Genomic DNA, 18,552 nt, shown 5'->3' on the forward strand with positions numbered 1-18,552 from the left:
CAGTTAAAATCCAAGTCCCAGTCGAGGTCCTCAAGAAACTTTCTTTGAGCCTGTGAACGAATTGATCGCTTGGTAGTATGCGTAGGAAAAATTGTGCACAGGTTTGTCATCGGTTTACCCATATAAAACATTTTTTAAAGTCTAAAAGAAAAATAACTGTCAATTTACTAGATCATCACGAATATGCAAATTATGCAAAATAGTTGTTGGGAAATCAATTCAACGCTTTTTTTGTGAAAAGGGCGATACTTACAAATGTAAACATAAGGCTTTTTTTCATACATGCGAATGAGGGCTTTGAAACGCAACAAATTAACCTAAAAATTTTGATTCTACGATATTGCTTTCTTGAGCTACAGCAAAAAATACAACGGGCGATACTGTATTTTTGTTTGTTTATTTAAAGTTTCGCCCTCCACGCTCCATGCAAACAAACAAGGCGCTACTTTTTTTGCTAGCAGTTTAGAGGCGAAACTGTTTTTTTTTTCGTATTTTTTAGGATTATCAAGCTGATACCAGCTGTAAATAGTAACAATTATCGCTATTGAAAAAACCCGGACGAAATCGGTGATGTAAAACGATAGTTATTGTAAAAAAACGTAAGGGCGATACTTCAATGCTGATAGGTGGGATCGAAAAAGTAAACAATCGCCAAAGGGGCGATACTATCATTTTGTCAATTTCAATAGCAAAAACAAATTTTAATTTAATAATTTCAAATACTTTATGAAGTTTTGGGTTTCGATCACTGAATCATGCAATCTAAGATGTAAAAACACAATAGTTCTTAAATAGGAAATAAAACCAAGTCTGGAAATATTCACTGTTGATTTTCTTATAGTGGTGTCACTGCTAGTATCGCCCTTTTCAAGAAAAAGTGTTGAATTAACTGAACGGAATGGTGCTTCTGAAAAAGTGGTTGTGTTTTTCATTACGCAGCTGTGTTGCGTAACCCCAGCAAAGTGTGGTCGTGTGACAAATATCACATCTACTTTTTCAAAAGCACTATGTCGAAAGATTTTCCAACAACTAGGTATTTGCATAATTTGATTTTTGATGATCTAATATTTCGACTGATATTCTTCTTTTAGAGTTTAATAAATGTTTTATATAGATATACCGATGGCAAAGCTGAACGCATTTTTCCGACGCATACTATCAAGCGTTCATTTCCTATAGACGATCACTCTAAGTTTCTTGAATTTTAACCACGATTTTTATTCAAATTTCTTTATTCACCGCAGAACTTACAAGTCTATTCTCTCTCGAATTCTCATATAGAATTCAAAACATATATGGGCTGTCATCATAATAAAAATGCTACTGGAAATGAATATACTTGATGGATTATTATTTACTTGGCTAAATTTTTCGTTAAATGTTTATGACTCCTACTGTGTAGGCTCAGGTGGTCATCACTGATACACAATTTTGTATTCCATTGTATGAGCTGACTTCATCCTGCTTGATACCATCCTAGTGCTGTTACATTGAATGCTGAACTGTTGTGTGTATATCAACTGTTATCTAGTATACAGATTTCTTCAGTAGCTGACCGGACAATACACGATGTAGGTTTTTGTTTTATTGTGAATTATTATTTATTTGTCGGCTTCGACAAGATTGAATTAATTTACTTATCAACTACAAAATCGTTACATTATCAGTACCTTCCATGCGGTCATGTTTCTTGTTTAATTTGGTATTGCACACTCAATGGCCCAATTATGATAAATTTAAGAACACACAGTTTAGTTCCTCTAAAATTGTGTGTCCTTGGAAAATCATAGCTGCTTTAAAATAGCCCAAGCGGTCTGGCAGCACTTAATTATATAAGAGAAAAAGAAGTCATCCTACATATATTTCTCTATAAATCTAATTAATAAGTTAAGTAGTTCCACCGCAGGCATGTTTCAGCGTTTAAAATTAGACATCGATTCGTAAGCTTTGGTTTTCTTTTTACACTGTTCCTCCACAGGCAATCGAAATGATTAACTTTGTGTAATATGGCACTCACCCACAACGTTTGAAAGGTGGGTCGAATTTTCACGGCTAATATCCAGTTGGTTTCAACTACAATTAAAATAAACTGTGCGTTTTGTTTAAAGAAATGTCACAATTCAGCAAAAACAGAAATACATACATCACAGTAATAATGGTATTACAATTAAATAAGGAACCTAAAACATATACGACTAGAATAATGAGCAACGCTCAGAGTATTTATTTTACTGAGCACTGAAAATTAACACAGCTTTAGGGAATGATTTCACCGCGATCCATTCAGAACCCGTTCGTTTTGCACACTTATTCAAACGAGTTTTTCACTAAATATACCATCCTTATGCCTATCTTAAGCAAATTTTGAATTAAATCATTTTTTGCCGATTGTAGTTTACGTTTGTGCTCTGTTGAAGATCGATTTGGTTGTGTTGCTGGCAGATGCTGTTTGCTCTTTGGTTTGAGGATAGGGGAATCTGAGATTATAGTTGAAACAGTGTCCTTTGCTAGCGAAACCATACCGTTAGGAATCTGGCAATAATGCTTTCGTTGTACATCTTCGAATGATGTTAAGGTTGAACAGAGAATGGGTAAAAATCGAAAACGAAAAAAGCAGTTTTTTCCACACCGTGTGTTGGATCTTCATAAAAATCAATCAGCAGTACTGTAACAACATTCTACATAAGCTGATTGATTTTTGTGAAGATCTAACACACGGTGTGGAAAAAACTGCTTTTTTTCGTTTTCGATATTTGCCCATTCTCTGTCCAATCTTAACCAATAGTATTTTTGCCAGATCCCTATGATGATGGTTCCGCTAGCAATGGGTACTGTTTCAACTCTCCTTTGAATCAATTAAGATTGGTTTCCTTTACGTTATATATGAAAATTCAATGTGTAACGGGGGATTGCTTCCTTTTTTATGTTATTTAGATAATATTCTTGACATTATAGTGGTTTATTTCGTGGTGATATTAAAAGAATAGTTTTTTTAATTTTCTTTTTGATTTGGATTGAATACAGAAATAACATTGCAAAAAATGAATCTCTGTCAAATTTCCTGCGGTATTACATCACAACTTTGTGATGCTTGAAAGAAAACAAATTGCAATGCAAATGGTTTTTATCGAACTATTCCAGGAAAATAGCGTCACCATAAACATTTCAAATTTTTGAATTTCCTGGCTTTTTACTCATCTGATCTGGGCACCTCATATGATGGCAGTCTACTTTGACCTTGTTCGTATTATAATATTCACTCTTTACTTGTTTACGACCAAACGATGAAACATTACTGGCAAGAAGTTTTTAAGTTTTTTGAATGCCGATTAACAACGGATATGCATAAAGAATGCGAATATACTGCAAGAAGCAACCGAAATGCAAATTATGTGCTATTTTACTGCATACACTAATGCTTGTTGGTTAAGGCTAGTTTACAGTTCGGAAAACGTGTCACGGGATTTGGGGCCCTGTGTATTTTAAATGGAGCTCGGGATTTTAAATCCCGTGATGGGAAATGAGTCTACACAAAAATGAGTTTTCCTGAAGTGTAAACCCAACCGCGGGAAACATCACGAGATTTTAAAATTCTCCACGCAGAAATCCGGCCGGGAAAAACTCAACATAAATTGTTTCCGACGGGGAAAATGGTATTGTTATTAGGTTTAAAATTCGTTGCTATTTTGATACTGTTGGTGTTTTAGAAGCAGCAGAACTTTTGTTTTTACAGTTTGGAGAGATCTCGAAGGAAAATTTTCCCTGATCAAATCCCGACACAAATCCCGTGACTCATTTTCCGAACTGTAAACTAGCCTTTACCTGGGTAATATAGAGAATCTGTTTACATGATAACCTTGAATTTAATTGAAACACATTTACAATGTATTAACCTTCATAGTACTCTGCTTACAATAAACGTGTATATTATTCACTTTTACACGCAGAAGAATCAGGCCTTTAAATAACAAAACGATTAGTTGAATTTCGAACTTGACTAATGACTGTTTCAAACTGAAATTGGGGTTTTTCGAAAGCACGTATTTGGTTTAGATTAACAAATACTTCTGTTTGAATTTTAAATAGAAACATTGTTGAAACAAAATAAAATGGTATGAGTCATTGAAAATGCTGCTGGTAGAAATTTTCCTTACAGGTTTTATATGAGCGTTCATTGGTTGGGGTGGTGCCAGTAACGCACTAAAATACTCGCTCGCCGGTCAAACAGTAACACTCCAATCTGAGCAGAGTAAATAACTGCTGTCATAAAATCAATGCTGTTAATTTTTTCAAGTAATCGTATATTATATGGAATTAGTTAAATAATTGCTGTGAATATTTCCGATTATATTGTATAAAATTTTAGTTGTGGCGTTCAGTACAACCGCAGTTATTTACGTTAAAAACCTCGGGTACTGTTCAGTAACATGAGATATTTTTTTTCGAAAGCTATTTTACTTTTTTATTTGGATTCAGCGGCCAATGGTCGTCTCAGTTTTTTCCAATATCATGCATATTATGAGTTTTCTACGAATATCTTCATCGGATATACCAAATCAATCAAACAACCGGCCAGCAACAATCGACTCCGTAATTTTGAAACTTATAAACAAATTATCGAATAGTAGGTAGTCTCAACTCGTTCACCCAATGCTGCTAAGTTGATGACAGAGTCAACAAAAGACTAGCAAAGGGCAGTGAATGCATTTATAACACTATATCCACCCATCAACATTATTCATTGTATTTATCCTTCAACATGTCACTCTCGTTCTGACAAGCCTTTCTGCTCGTTAAACGCCTATATGTACAATGTTTACGAACCGCTTTCATTCACGCATTCGCACTGATTTGTCTTTCCCATGCTTTTGTTGATGCAAATCCGTTCTATATCTATTTGCAATACATACACCATATATTTTGGAATGTGCTTGTTATAGACTAAATACTTACTAAGTGCAAAGTTTCATTCATATATTTCCTACCTCACTGATAATGACTAGAATTTCACTCGCGTTCTATCGTTCAGAGGGAAAGCGAAACTGTTTCCGCTTTCCCAATCGATACGATAATATGATAATCGAACCGAAAATAGAACTCGTGAATGTCGAGTTTTCTCGAGAAACTAACCTGCATCAGAGTGAAAATGTTGATTTTCAATCATTATGCCTCAGTCGTTTAGTGCCATACATTTTCGTTATAGTTATTCAGTTATCAAAATTAATCAGTGATTAGCGGTTGAATATGTTTCTACCGTTGCAAATAAACATTTACATAACTGAATATGTTGCACCAATTTGATAAAAATAAATTTCTGCCAAGAACCGGATGGATTCTAAAACTATCTTATCGAACTAATCATGCATTTCTACAGTCATGTACCATGATACCCGAGTACGGCTTTAAATAATCAACAGAAAAGAGATCAGTAATAATCCTTCAAAAACAAATTTAGCTATAAAAATAACAGTCATCGATAATAATAATCATACAAAATAGTACCAATATAAATACTTGTAAAAATGTAGCATTTTGTATCGGGAATTCGCCGGCTAGCTGAACTAGAACAGATAGTAGTCGATCAGCTGCTGCTCCAACGGTGTGACCGGGGTGCTACAATCCGATAGGGCCTCCGCTAAATAGTTGGTAATGCAGTAGGGAAGATTCAGTCGGTCCAACTTTTCGCGCGTTTGAATCTGTTTGATTATAACCGCACGACAGCGATCCTGTAAGTTGACGAAATCACGCCTCGTTTCGGCCAGCACCATTTCCGTTTTGGCGGCCGTCGAACACACGATCGGGTACAGGGGTTCGCGGATCTTGAAGTAAAATAATTGCAAAATTATAGCAGACTTGTTTATTCTTCAAAGCGGTGGCCAGTCGAAGTTGAAAGCATACCTCATTTAACCCCCGGAAGGCGATCCCTAAGCACACGTCGTCCTTGTAGTACGTCAACGTGCCAGCAATCCCATCGAACAGGATACCAACTGTAGTTGCTTGATTCTCCTTGAACCGCTTGGTATAGTTCCGAGCGGAACCGCCGTGCCATAGGAGTCCTTTGTGCGATAGACCCCAGCCGTTGTTATCTTCTCCTAGAAGATTGGTGAAGGCGTTTACATGCAGTCGAGCCTTCTTGGTGCCGATGCCAAACATCATACTGCAGGACAGCAAAAAAAAATAAAATAAATTGCATTAATGTTTGCATATGAAGCGACCTGAAATGGTCAACTTGGCTGGAAAATTGACGGAGAATAAAAATGTTTTTACCGTAAAACGGGGTAAGTTTGATCAAATAAGACTTTTTTCAGTAACGTAAGATAAGATGATTCCCTCTAAAAATCATCGAAACAAAATACAAACCATATTCTAAACATGTTCGGCATCTATCGACATCGGTTATTTAGTCATTTAATGTACTTTTAGTTCAAATTCCAATTGAAAATGATACATATCTCATGCATCGTTTCAGTCGGTTCAATCAATCAATCAACTACAACTGAACTTTTTTAGAAATAAAAATAAATGTTTTTGTCTAATAATTCATTTTAAAAATTCGAGATTTTTGTTAACTCTGAATATTTGAATATTTTCTTGAAAAAGTTCGTTCAAAGTTAGCTGCATTCTTCTTGGCAATTTTGCTTTCTCTCGAAACGCCACAGTATCGGGTCATGAAATTGCCTGCAGATATGCAATTCTACACAACATTTTTTGCTGAATAAAGTTACCCCGAAATGAATGAAAATTTACAACGAAGTAAATTTATTTTGTTTTACTATAAAAATTTATGGTAAAACAAAATAAAATACCGTTAGTTTGAAACACAGTTTGTGTCAGTTGGTTCAGCCATCTTATTTGAAACACAGAGACACATTCGAGCTGCGTCGCACGGTGGCACCTGTTCTTACATAGCTGTGACAAAATTTGGTTAATGTGGCTAAAAATTGGGTTTTTAACTAATTTTGGGTCGCTGAATCCATTTCTGCTGGTCGTTAAAGGGTTAATATACACGTTAATAATAGTAGCCAATCACATCGGATAGCAGAAATGGTTGACAAAACCAGCAAAAATAACAAATTTTGCAGTAGAGGAGACTGAGGAGACTTGATCCCCTTTTCAATTTTTCAAGCCAACTCCTTGAAATGATAAAAAAAAACTAAATATTTTTTGTCGTTTCATATAGTTTCTAGGGATGACTGCTAATTATAAAAAAATACATGGAAATATTACACTGGTTACGACTTATGAGCTATGAGCATTTCTGGAAAACAACAAAAATTCCTCTTTGAAAGCAGGTTTAAAAGAGCATGTAGGGTAATAAGCCTATTTTTGCCATGTTTCTATTATCACCTTAACCATCTGAAGCCTTTGGTTAGAGCAGCGTCTGCCATATTTGCTCAAAGCAATGGCTCAAATGGTATTGTGATAATTGTGATAGTTTTTGCTGCGCCTAAACAGAAGAATTTCACCATTCTCAAGACATTTTTGTTATTATATTGGCTCTTAATAACAAAGCAAAAAAGCAATAATAATAATAATAATAATAAAATTAATGAATAATGAAATAATGTGGTACCCTCCCTAATAGGGTAAAAATAAGTACATTACCCTATTTAATGTTATGGATTGTGGTATTGATTAGATTGTTGAGATTAGATATTGCTATTTTTGTTACTATGTATTACGCATCTCGCACCTGATTTTTCTTTTCAAATTACCCAAATCTCTGTGCAATTATTTGAAAACTGTCTGTTGTTATGGTTGAGGAACGTCAAATGTAGGATGCATGTTTGCTACGTATACTGTAGTAAACAATTACAATTAAGTTTCTGTACGATAAAGCGTTCATTTTTAACAAATTATTTTTGATATTGTATGGCAACAATGCCTTCAATAGACCTTTCTTGTCAGACCTAACCCCCATTTTTCTTATTTTTTTTTTCAAAAGAGTTCACATATCTAAGAACAATTTCGTTACAACAAACTTATTTTAAAGAGTTTTTGATTTTATTGATTTTTTAAAAATTACAAAACTCAAGAATGTTGAATATTTTTTTCACCAAATAAAGAATGGTGAGAGCCAAAATATCCACTTCGGCAGCACTGTTTTACATATTTCTGATTACAGACACTTTATACACAGACTAGCGAAGTGTCAAAAATTGCAGCCAAACGGACTGCCAAAAAGTGCAGCCAAACGAGCATGATGGTTTTGAGAGGGGAAGTGCAAGAGGAAGCCCATGCAAAGCTTATGGGAGTTTCCGTGATGCCAGTTTACATCCGTGTTTGCTAGTTTTACTGTTTCTCTCTCCGCTAGTCTGTTATATAAAGTGTCTGTGTTTCTGATTATGTTATCGGCAACACTGCAAATGAAATGGTGGTTGGATGTTGTTGGCTCGAATCAAAACTTGTCGAATGTAAACAAAGTTCATTCCATAGCGTCAAACATGCTCCCAGGTTGCGAAATCGTTAGAGTTCAACGGGGTGCTGGAGTGTTGCCATAAAATTTTTATTTCCCAGATTAAATTTTAGGAAACTTCCCAGTAGGGCATTGTAAAAATTTTTTTTTTTTTGAATTCTCAAAGGCCCCTTGTCTCATATTGTGACAAATGTCAAAATAAGCTCAGATACCAAATTTCACATCATTTGGACAATTCTACACCCCCGCCCACCTCGCTTGAAATTTTTGAAATTGGTGCTATGGGAAAATGTGGAGGAAAAATATATTAAATGCTATAACTTTTGAAGTAGTAATCAGAAAATTACAATTTATACCTCTTTTTAAAGAAAATAATCTTAGTATTGGAATGGAGATATTCCCGTTCCTAGAGAAATACGGGATTGTAGGGTACTGGGTCATTTTGGCTCCAAAATCCCCTATTTTTTAATTTTTTTTTATTCCGTGGTGCAAACCATGCATATTTTGCAGTTTTTGTAATGTGAAAAAATATCAGAAATCGAACGGAACTTTTTAGACCTTTGTCGGAATATGAGAAGTTGGGGTTATAGGGCCTTATGTCATTTATATTAAATTTTATAATTTTCTCGTGCATATATCTCTATTATTATTCATTTAATTTTAATAAATTGTACCTTGTTGAACGTGAAAAATTCTTAGAAATACAACAAAAATAGATTCGTTTGCGTTAAAATACAAAAACATCAATTTTTTGACATTAACTCTACAAACCACATTTTTTTCATTAAATGTCCTAATACCACAACTTCACCTATTTTTCTAGGTATAAAACTTTTCTCATGTGATTCCTAAGCGTATTTTTCACTATAAATAGTAAATTAAATAAGAATTTTGTTGTTAAATGGAGGTAATATGTGCGATTTTATAATAAATATGTGAAATCGTGACTATATGTCAGATAATTTGATGTTTCTGAATTTTACCGGTAACGAGTCTATTTTTATTTTGTTCCTAAGGATTTTCCACGTTGAACATGGTACAATTTATGAAAATTGAATGAATAATAATAGAGATATATGCACGAGAAAATGATAAAATTTAATATAAATGACAAAAGGCCCTATAACCCCAAATTCTCGTATTAGGATAAAGGTCTAAAAGGTTCCGTTTGATTTCTGAGATTTTTTCATATTAGAAAAACTGCAAAATATGTATGGTTTGCACAACGGAGCAGAAAAATTAAAAAATAGGGGATTTTGGGGTCAAAATGACCCAGTACCCAACTTTCCCGTATTTTTATAGAAACAGGAATATCTTCATTCCAATACTAAGGTTACTTCCTTTAAAAAGAGGTATAAATTGTAATTTTCTGATTGCTACTTCAAAAGTTATAGCATTTAATATATTTTTCCTCCACATTTTCCCATAGCACCAATTTCAAAAATTTCAAGCGAAGTGGGCGGGGGTTTAGAATTGTCCAAATGATGTGAAATTTAGCGTCTGAGCTTACTTTGACATTTGTCACAATATGAGAGGGGGAGCCTTTGAGAATCCAAAAAACAATTTTTTTTTGCAATGTCCTACTTCCTAGTTAAGCTCAGCCGGAAGGCTGGCTGGTTTTAATTAGTATTCCGGCTGCAGTGACAAAACCGATTCTTGTTAAAATCGGTTGTATCACTGGAGCCGGAATACTAATTAGAGCCAACCAGAATTCCGGTTCATTTCCGGATGAACTTTATTGGGTTCCGGTAACCATCCGATATCCTTCAGGAACCTCTGTTTAAGGAATACAATTTCGATGCGGCTTAGCCGCATAACCGAGGCCTAGGAACCGAAGCAGCGCAATGCCGAGGATCTGCCGGGCGAGGTGGTCGCCGACCCGCCATCGGAAGCAAGCGAATCTGTGATCCACTCGTTTGCCCGGCTTACTCAAACATAGCGGCTATCCCTAGTTTAAGTTCTACTGAGCGGTAACGCGTAGCCACATTGGGTGGTGGAAACAAAATAAAATTGGCAACGCTAGCAAAATGTAAACACAAATGAATACTCCGGATGAGCCTATAGTCAATTGACCTTTCGACGAGTTTTTATTCGAGCCAATAATATGGGCCCTCATGCATAACTATTGTAAACTTGCTTTCAATAGTTAATAAAATAGTTAAACTTCTTGTCATTAATCAGCATTTTGAAGGAAGAAATGATGTAAAACATATTTTCATGGCACAGCAATAATGGAGTGGTCTATTTTGCCAAAAGCGTTTTAAAAAGCACTTTCCATGCCTATCGGTTACTTGGGTAACATATTGACTTTTAACCTTCCGGAAGTCGCGCTAATGCACTGAGTGCACGCTGCTCTGAAAACCTAGCGAAATCGTCTTAGGGCACCAGCGACTGCACGTTCAGTGGACCATAAGCGCGACTTCCGGAGGGTTAAAAAATAATCTAATTCAACTCTGTGTGGTATAAGATGGTCACCCTGTAAATATGCATGCGATCCGCCAGTGCGTTAGTGGTGCGTACTATACGTACCAACTTTTCACATAAACACATTGTGCTTCTGATGAGTAAAAGTATAGTAAAGTTATTTATTTTTTATTTTCTCTTTGAATGTTGGGATTTTTATTTATATTGTGCCATTCTTACTAAATTTTGTTAGGGTGCCGATAACCGACAACATTTTTCTAAATGGCATAAAATTATCATTTCACTAAATTATCAGTAACATTTTTCATATTGACGGGATAAATTAAATTCCTTCACCAGTTATTAGCTAAAGCCTCTAGCTTTCCATTGGTACGCTTATGTCCCTATATTATGCAATTTGAGAAATGTTATGAGCCAAAGACAAAAGGGTGCCGATAATGGACCACATTCCCCTAACGGTCTCATTTTTACTTCGTGAAAATTGGTAAGCGAGGAACAAAAATACAAAATGTTTAATATCTTCGCCGCTCGTGAACGGATTTTGACAATCTACTATAGCTTGTTAGAAAGGAATTGTTATGATGGATTATGCAAGAAGAGTATTTTTTTGCGTCTAGTCGCCTGTTAACAATAACCTTGTTTGATATATTGTCTCTAAATTGTTTATGAAAACAACTTTTATTCATTGTTTTTCCCGAACAAAGGAGGAAAATTGTGAAAATTTTGTGTTCCAATACCATCATTTTGTAACCTGATAGTGCTACTACAGCACTGAAAAGTATATCATTGGGCATAGTTATAAATTTTCTATCATCAATACACACTTATGCCACGTATGCGAGCGATTCTGGTTTACATTTTAAGCAAAAACTGTCAATAAAGTCAACCAATCTTCGCATAAATCGAGAGATTGCTACAGAAAAGATAGATGTATGATAGAAGCCTTCTTTGAAAAGCTTCTAACATTTATAAATTTCAAGATTCTATCTCAAACTTCAAAAATCGTTTTTCTCGAAAAGTGCTAAATGGCGCTTGTCAAAAGATAGAACAACAGCGACGACATACCCACACACACATACATACAGACATTGTTCTATTTGTCACGCTGAATCGATTGGCAGGGGTGACTGGGGCTGGTTGGCCGAAGGGGCAGGTTAGCCGAGTGCCTTTTGTGAAAAGGCTATTACGCACAGTAGCGACATCTATAGTGATTTTGGTGCGGTATTAGGTCACCAATGTACTGATATAATTTCAGGTGTTTTGGTGGTGTCGTTTGTACAGGAGCACGTTTGGTCTTTTTTCGGTGCTGGTGAGTAAATTTCTGTTTCTGTAAAATAATATGTGTAACGCGAATCAATTTACATCCGATTTCCAATAGCTTGATACCGCTGGAAAGGGTATTCAAAACCCAACAAAATGATATAATGGTTACCAGTGTAACCTTATATTTCTTTGTGTAAATCGTGATTGTTCTCGAAAATATGCATTATGGTAGGTTGGCCGAGTTTTGTTCGGGGTTGGTTGGCCGAGTTGAAAATTTAGCGTAGAGTAATGTGCACTTCAATATTTGTGAAATGCCAACCTTTTGCAAAGCAAAATTTGATATTATGCTAATATTGATGATTATAAGGAAAATATACACGAGAAATAAGTAATTAAAATAAATTAAAATTATTACCAAATAGAAATAAGAGATTAGATTCATTAGAAGTTGGTAATTGTTTATAAAAAAGTTGATTCCGATATTTTATAAATTAAATGCCAAGCTGGTTTCAGAGTCTCTGGCGTGTGCCCCTTCAATTCTGAAATTTTTCCTCCTGAGGAGTTTCTGGCAGGATTTGTCACAGATTGACCCAACCCTGAATAAAACTCTTGCATTAGCATATAATCTGCTGGAGATGAAAGCCTCCCTGAAGACGTCAGACTTCACCACAAGGCGAATGCACGATCTGATTCGAATAAGCGGCAAGGTTGTAAACGCCGATCGACTCTAATTTTGACGGATTCCCCAATAAAATCAGCATTGGAGGAGGAGAAAAATGAATTCAAACGTAAGCGTACGCAGATGGAGGAAAAAAAGCATCGAGAGCTGGTAAAAAGTTCACTAAAGCTATCGAAACTAAGTGAACTAAGGTTAAAAAGACGAAAAAGTGAAAAGTGGGTTTTACTTTATTTACCTATATACGAAAAATAATGTTTTTTAATCAATAAAGGTTTTCCACTGATACATTTGACATGTTTAACTTATTTTACCAAACTCGGCCAATTTATCCCAGCCCTGGGGTTGGTTGGCTGATTTTTCTTTCCGCATTTATTTACTAAAAACTTTTTTCCTGATTTTTTTCATGAATGAAAAAATTTACATATGTGCTCAAGGGTTGTATCTTTATGATAGCTCAAGCCGTTTTTCAAAAAGTCTAACCAGGATGAGTACAGAAATTCCGAAAGCAAAACTCGGCCAACCAGCCCCGGTCTCCCCTATATTCTCAATTTTGTTTGAGCGAATTCTATACATTTTTATTTGTAAGAAATATAAAACACATACATTTTTCGATCTCGACGAACTGAGTCGAATGGTACATGACACTCGCCCCTCCGGGCCTCTCGATTTTTAGAGTGATTGCATAGCCTTTCTTTATATAGGAAAGGCAAAACCTGTTTTAATCCACCAAATTTCTCATATAAACCGGTACAATCGTAATACTTCATAGGTTAGAAATCGATTGGAATGAGCATCAGTTTACTTCGATTCGCAGGCCTAGATGACACTGTCGGCAAATTAAAGATTCTTGGAATATGTTGTCCACTACCGATAATTCTGGAAGTTCCGGGCATATTCCAGAAATAAAGCCATGTCGGTGTTGACTGAACCAATTTTCACTAACCTAGTCTCAATTGGAAGGTATAATATGCAGTTGGGTGTTGAAATCCCCCTCCCCTCACTCTCTCACCCCCCTATCTCAGACCAACCTCACACCCGCATTCTCTACATGCACCCCGTATACCGTAAAACGGGGTATCTTTGATCACCGGGGTGAGTTTGATCAAATGAGACTTTTTTCAGTAACGAACGATAAGATGATTCCTTCTAACAAAATCATTGAAACAAAAAAACAAACCATTTTTAAACATGTTCAGCATCTATCGGCTACGATTATTTTGTTATTTAATGTACCTTTTATAAATACAAATTCAAATTGAAAATAATACAATGCTCATGCATCGTTTCAATCTGTTCAAACAATCCCTTGTATATTAATGAAATCAACCAACTTCAATTGAACTGATCACTTTTTTAGAAACCGCAAATATTTTTGTCCAATAATTCATTTTAAAAATATATTTTTGTTGTTAACTATTAAATTTCGACAATTTTCCTGAAAAAGTTCGATAAAACTCAGCTGTTTCCTTCTGGGAAATTTTGTTCTCGTTCGAGACGTCACAATATCGGGCGTAGAAATTGCCTGCAGATATGAAATTTACACAACATTTCGAGCGGTATCTCACAAGTTACCCCGAAAACAAAGACTCAAAATTTACAACAAAGTAATTTTATTTTCATAGTAAAACAAAATAAAATACGCAACAATTCGAACACTTTCAATCTATGGGAACCAGTACTTGTTTTAAAAATGCAAATGCTTACATGTACTTGAATTGAAGATAGTTATTCGAAAAACTTTTGAAAAAATGATCAATGTTCCCCCATTATGTTATTTTACGGTATATACAAAATAAGTTAGGTGGCTCCCGACACATTCTCCCACCTCCCATCAATTATCCACACCCATCCTCCCCTCTATTTCAAAATATGTTAACATGAAGACAACATTGAACTCACGCTGATTAAACTAATTAAATATTTGGTTTTTGTTCGTTTCAAGTCAGCGTTGACGTGACGCTCAACAGATTCGTGGTAGTGTAATAAAAATGTAATAGACATTTTCACAATGTTTTATTGACCGTAGCCAACTATTATATCTTAGTTTGGATAAATGAGAAAGGCACCACTAGGAGGATTAAAATAGGGTTTTAACATAAATTTTGCTATATTAACAAAAAATCGTGTCCATAGTAGGGACGATAGCCAGACATTTCAACCACTGAACATCGAATAGTGTTATCATTTTTGGGTCTTTTTTGAAATTTTTTGATGGACATTGTACATTAATTGTAAGAGTATAACGGAACAGAAAATGTAAAAAAACATTTTTTTTTGGAAAAAGATCACCCTGATAACTCCTTAAATAACTGAATTGATTGTTGGAGAGTATGGGTTTAGAAAGTAAACGCTCAATATTTCGATTATTTTATTACTTTTTAATTTTAATAATAAAGATATTAATGTTAGGGTTATTCGCCTTTTTCTCGGGCCCCATATGCGGGGTTGGGCTGGGAATGAAACCCAAGTAAATTGCGTACAAGGCAGTCGATTTACCAATCACATCCAAACAAACTAATATTAATTAATTATATTTAGTTCTACGTCAGGGACCGTCCATAAATGACGTAGCATTTTTTGAGTGATTTTTAACACCCCCCTCCCCCATCGTAGCATTTCGTCACAGACCTCTAAGTACCCCCCCTGGTAATTACGTAGCTTGACGGTAACTCTCACCCCCCCCCCCCCCCCCCTTGTTCCCGTAAAATTAAAAAAAATAAAAATCGATGTTATAGTTTTCCCCCTTTAAAAAGATACGTAGAATGCACATGACCCCCTACCTCCCTGTCATCACACATTATCACAAAATACAAAACTCCCCCCTTCCCCATATAATGCTACGTCATTTATGGATGATCCCTCAACAGTACGTACAACCCCATTGGGCTGTCCCTTGTAGTTTTTATTTTGGAGATCATGGTCGTCTTTTTCGAGGGGAGAACTTTCAACTGATTCTTATGATGAAGGATCAGTTCGATTTTTACGCTTGAAGTTTATATCCGATTTTTCTTATTCCAATATTTTCAAAGCGGATTTTACAAAGCATGGACTGCTCTTGCGACTTTTATTGTCGGTCGTTCAATTGCACCCCTAGGTAGGTTGAAACTAGTTTTTTGTGCGGTTTTCCAGAATAATATAAGATGCATCCCGCTTTTAAAAAGTGATACATTATGAAGACATGCTCTTATGCTAGAAGAAGCTCAAGAATAATAATGATGAACAGTGTAATAAAATGTAGAATTTTTATTAAAAGAACAAGAACAACTTTAATCATTTAAACAGCATTCATAAAATTAATGCTTTTGAAAGCGGTGAATAGATTTTCCTATTTTTAATAGGGCATGCTGTGGACCATGAATCCTTAACACCACGCAAAGGCTCTTTAATATAGATGTAATAATAATTTTAATGAATCCTTACAGAACATTCATAACAATTTCGCAATAGGGAAGAATTTTTAAATCATCTTTCCTCAGCTGATATACATAGATCCAGCAAAACGATGTGGACTCGTAACTACATGCCTAATCACAAGTCTATTTCTTCTCCCCTCTGTGTATTCGCCTAGTCATCACAAGTGCTCTCACCCCACGCGGATGGTTGATAAAAAATTCCCATTAGCCTGTTACGCTTTTCACGAGTTATCGATTTTTCCGTCCCTCTTGCGTAGCTACATGTGCAAACATAGACACAAAATTTGACAACTTTCGTTTGCTGCTACTAGGAAGGGTGCCACCAATCTACCCCATCTACCTACTTGCTTACCTCGTCCCGAAGACCCGCTGCGACACACTCAGCTCCCAGTAATACCGTCCGTTGTTGAGCACCCGGGTTCCGCGGATGCCTGCCGTTCCCTTGCTCCAGTTCGGATGAAAATGTACCGTTCGATTGTTGGCACCGCTGAGCCACACCTCCTTCGATCGATCCCGCTTGCTCCAACTCCACTTGTCTTCGCACCCATTTTGGAGGGGTATGTCAGCGCGATATTGGTTGAAATTGTTGTTTGCTTCCGCTAGCTCGCTGTCCATTTGGCTGGCCACTTCACCTGCAGTGCTAGACACCGCTGTCACACCAGCACTGCCACTTGGAAAATGGACTACCGCTCCATTGCCAGCGCCGCTGTTGTTCGATACTGAGGAATTGTTTGTTTCGCTAGCACTGGAACTGGGTGCAGTTAGAGAGTTGCGAGATTCCTGGATGGTCATTTGAGTTGAGACAATTTTCAATATTGATTGTATATTTTTAGTAATCCGGCAACATTATGTTTCTCAGCTCTATTATGTGAGCGCCCTGGCGTCGTGGTTTGTGATTTTCCTATTTCGGCCTCTCTTTCTTTATTAATAAATGCGTGGTGCGAGGGTCAGCGAACTTCAGTGTGGAAAGCGCCAACAAAGGATTCAATTTCGTTTGGCTTTGACTAGAGTAAGCTGCAGGGATGTGGTGCTGATCAATACGATGAGAAGCTTATCTGAGTTTGCTTAGACCTTTCTGAGCTAAATTTGGGTCGGACAATTAATTGACTAGGTCTACGGTATCTATCTAGATAACTCACGAGTTCATACGACTTCTAATAGTATTTTCCATAGATGTCCCTGTCTACCATTAGTTGTTGTTGCTGTTGCTGCTGCTCGTTACGAAGTCGACGGGACCGCCGAGGTCGCACTATTAAGTCCTTATCGTTGTAGTACACTTTGTGGTTACCGACAGTCCTGGAACGGTAACGATTCCCTCCGTATTTTCCACTATTTTCCAGTTGGTTGTTATTTGGGTGAATCAGGAACGAGTTGTAGCAACGTAAAACTAACTTATTAAAAAATATACAAATATTTTTCAAAAACAGCAGTATTATTATCAAACTCATACGAATACTCTTCGGGGGACACAATCGCGAAATTGGATTTTTCACCGCTGAACTACAATTTTTCTTCACATTAAACAATGAATTTTTTCTGAAGGACTAAACACTTTTGTATCCAATATCAATATTTACAGCGTAGTGAACAGCACTTCTGAACCGCGAATAAAGACACGACGCGACGTCTTGCCTTCACGCGAGAAGACTTCAGTGGGTGGCCTACTGCGCCGACGCACGTTTTCAGGATGCGACCGACATCTTGGAAAATACCGATTTCCTATTATTTCAACTTTCTTCAGGTGGAAAATTATTCCGAATTGATATAATTATAACAGAAAACACCTTTACGATTGAACTGATATAGGGATCGGAACATGGATTTCTTCGAATTAGAGGTTTCGACGCACTGCTTGAACATTTGTACGACTACAAAGTGAATCTTTTCATGCTTTCCATCACTCGGAAAGAAGAGCCGAAGGAATCACAGGCGCCTAAACCGATCCCCTAGAGTAGTTTCGTTACGAGTGTCCGTTTGCTTTGCCACCATCGGTTCGACTGAGGGCGGTGGAACAGGTCGGTGGTTGTGCAAGAAAATTGCAGGGAAAACGACAGGGAGCGAACGAGGAAACTGTGCCGAGCTCTCTTGTTGTGTCGCGATATGACGATACGGTATTGTTGGTAGATCCCCCTTTTCGTAGGGAAAATGCAAGTTAACGCAATGCTTATAACCAATAGAATCATGTTGTACGTAGATGTGTGTATGTGAAGAGGCGCACTAGGGGGTTTTCTTTGCGATAGTTCAGCTGATTAATGTACGCAATTTGATAGTTGTAGCATGAATCAACAATACATTACAACATCGTCGCTGTTGTGCTATCTTATGACAAACGCCATTTTGGGGTAAACTGAGTTAGA

At 36.4% G+C, this 18,552-nt stretch overlaps 1 protein-coding gene across 1 annotated transcript; it reads right to left on the bottom strand.

Moving 5' to 3' along the window:
- Positions 1-1,328: 1,328 nt before the first annotated feature.
- Positions 1,329-18,279, bottom strand: LOC131678844 (SPRY domain-containing SOCS box protein 3). The gene is made up of 4 exons (XM_058959243.1): positions 17,335-18,279; positions 16,548-17,275; positions 5,899-6,157; positions 1,329-5,819 (listed from the first exon to the last, which is right to left on the bottom strand). The coding sequence occupies exons 2-4, from the start codon at positions 16,985-16,987 to the stop codon at positions 5,562-5,564; spliced, it is 957 nt and encodes a 318-aa protein (XP_058815226.1). The 5' UTR covers positions 16,988-17,275; positions 17,335-18,279; the 3' UTR covers positions 1,329-5,561.
- Positions 18,280-18,552: the final 273 nt, after the last annotated feature.

The sequence above is a fragment of the Topomyia yanbarensis genome, chromosome 2 (assembly GCF_030247195.1).
Source record: "Topomyia yanbarensis strain Yona2022 chromosome 2, ASM3024719v1, whole genome shotgun sequence".
Taxonomy (NCBI): domain Eukaryota; kingdom Metazoa; phylum Arthropoda; class Insecta; order Diptera; family Culicidae; genus Topomyia; species Topomyia yanbarensis.

Coding starts and splice junctions, on each gene's coding strand:
- LOC131678844 (XM_058959243.1), bottom strand. CDS start 16,987: ATGACCATCCAGGAATCTCGCAACTCTCTAACTGCACCCAGTTCCAGT. Junction 6,158..16,547: donor CAGCGGGTCTTCGGGACGAG/GTAAGCAAGTAG, acceptor GCTGTCCTGCAG/TATGATGTTTGGCATCGGCA. Junction 5,820..5,898: donor CCTTCCGGGGGTTAAATGAG/GTATGCTTTCAA, acceptor TTTTACTTCAAG/ATCCGCGAACCCCTGTACCC.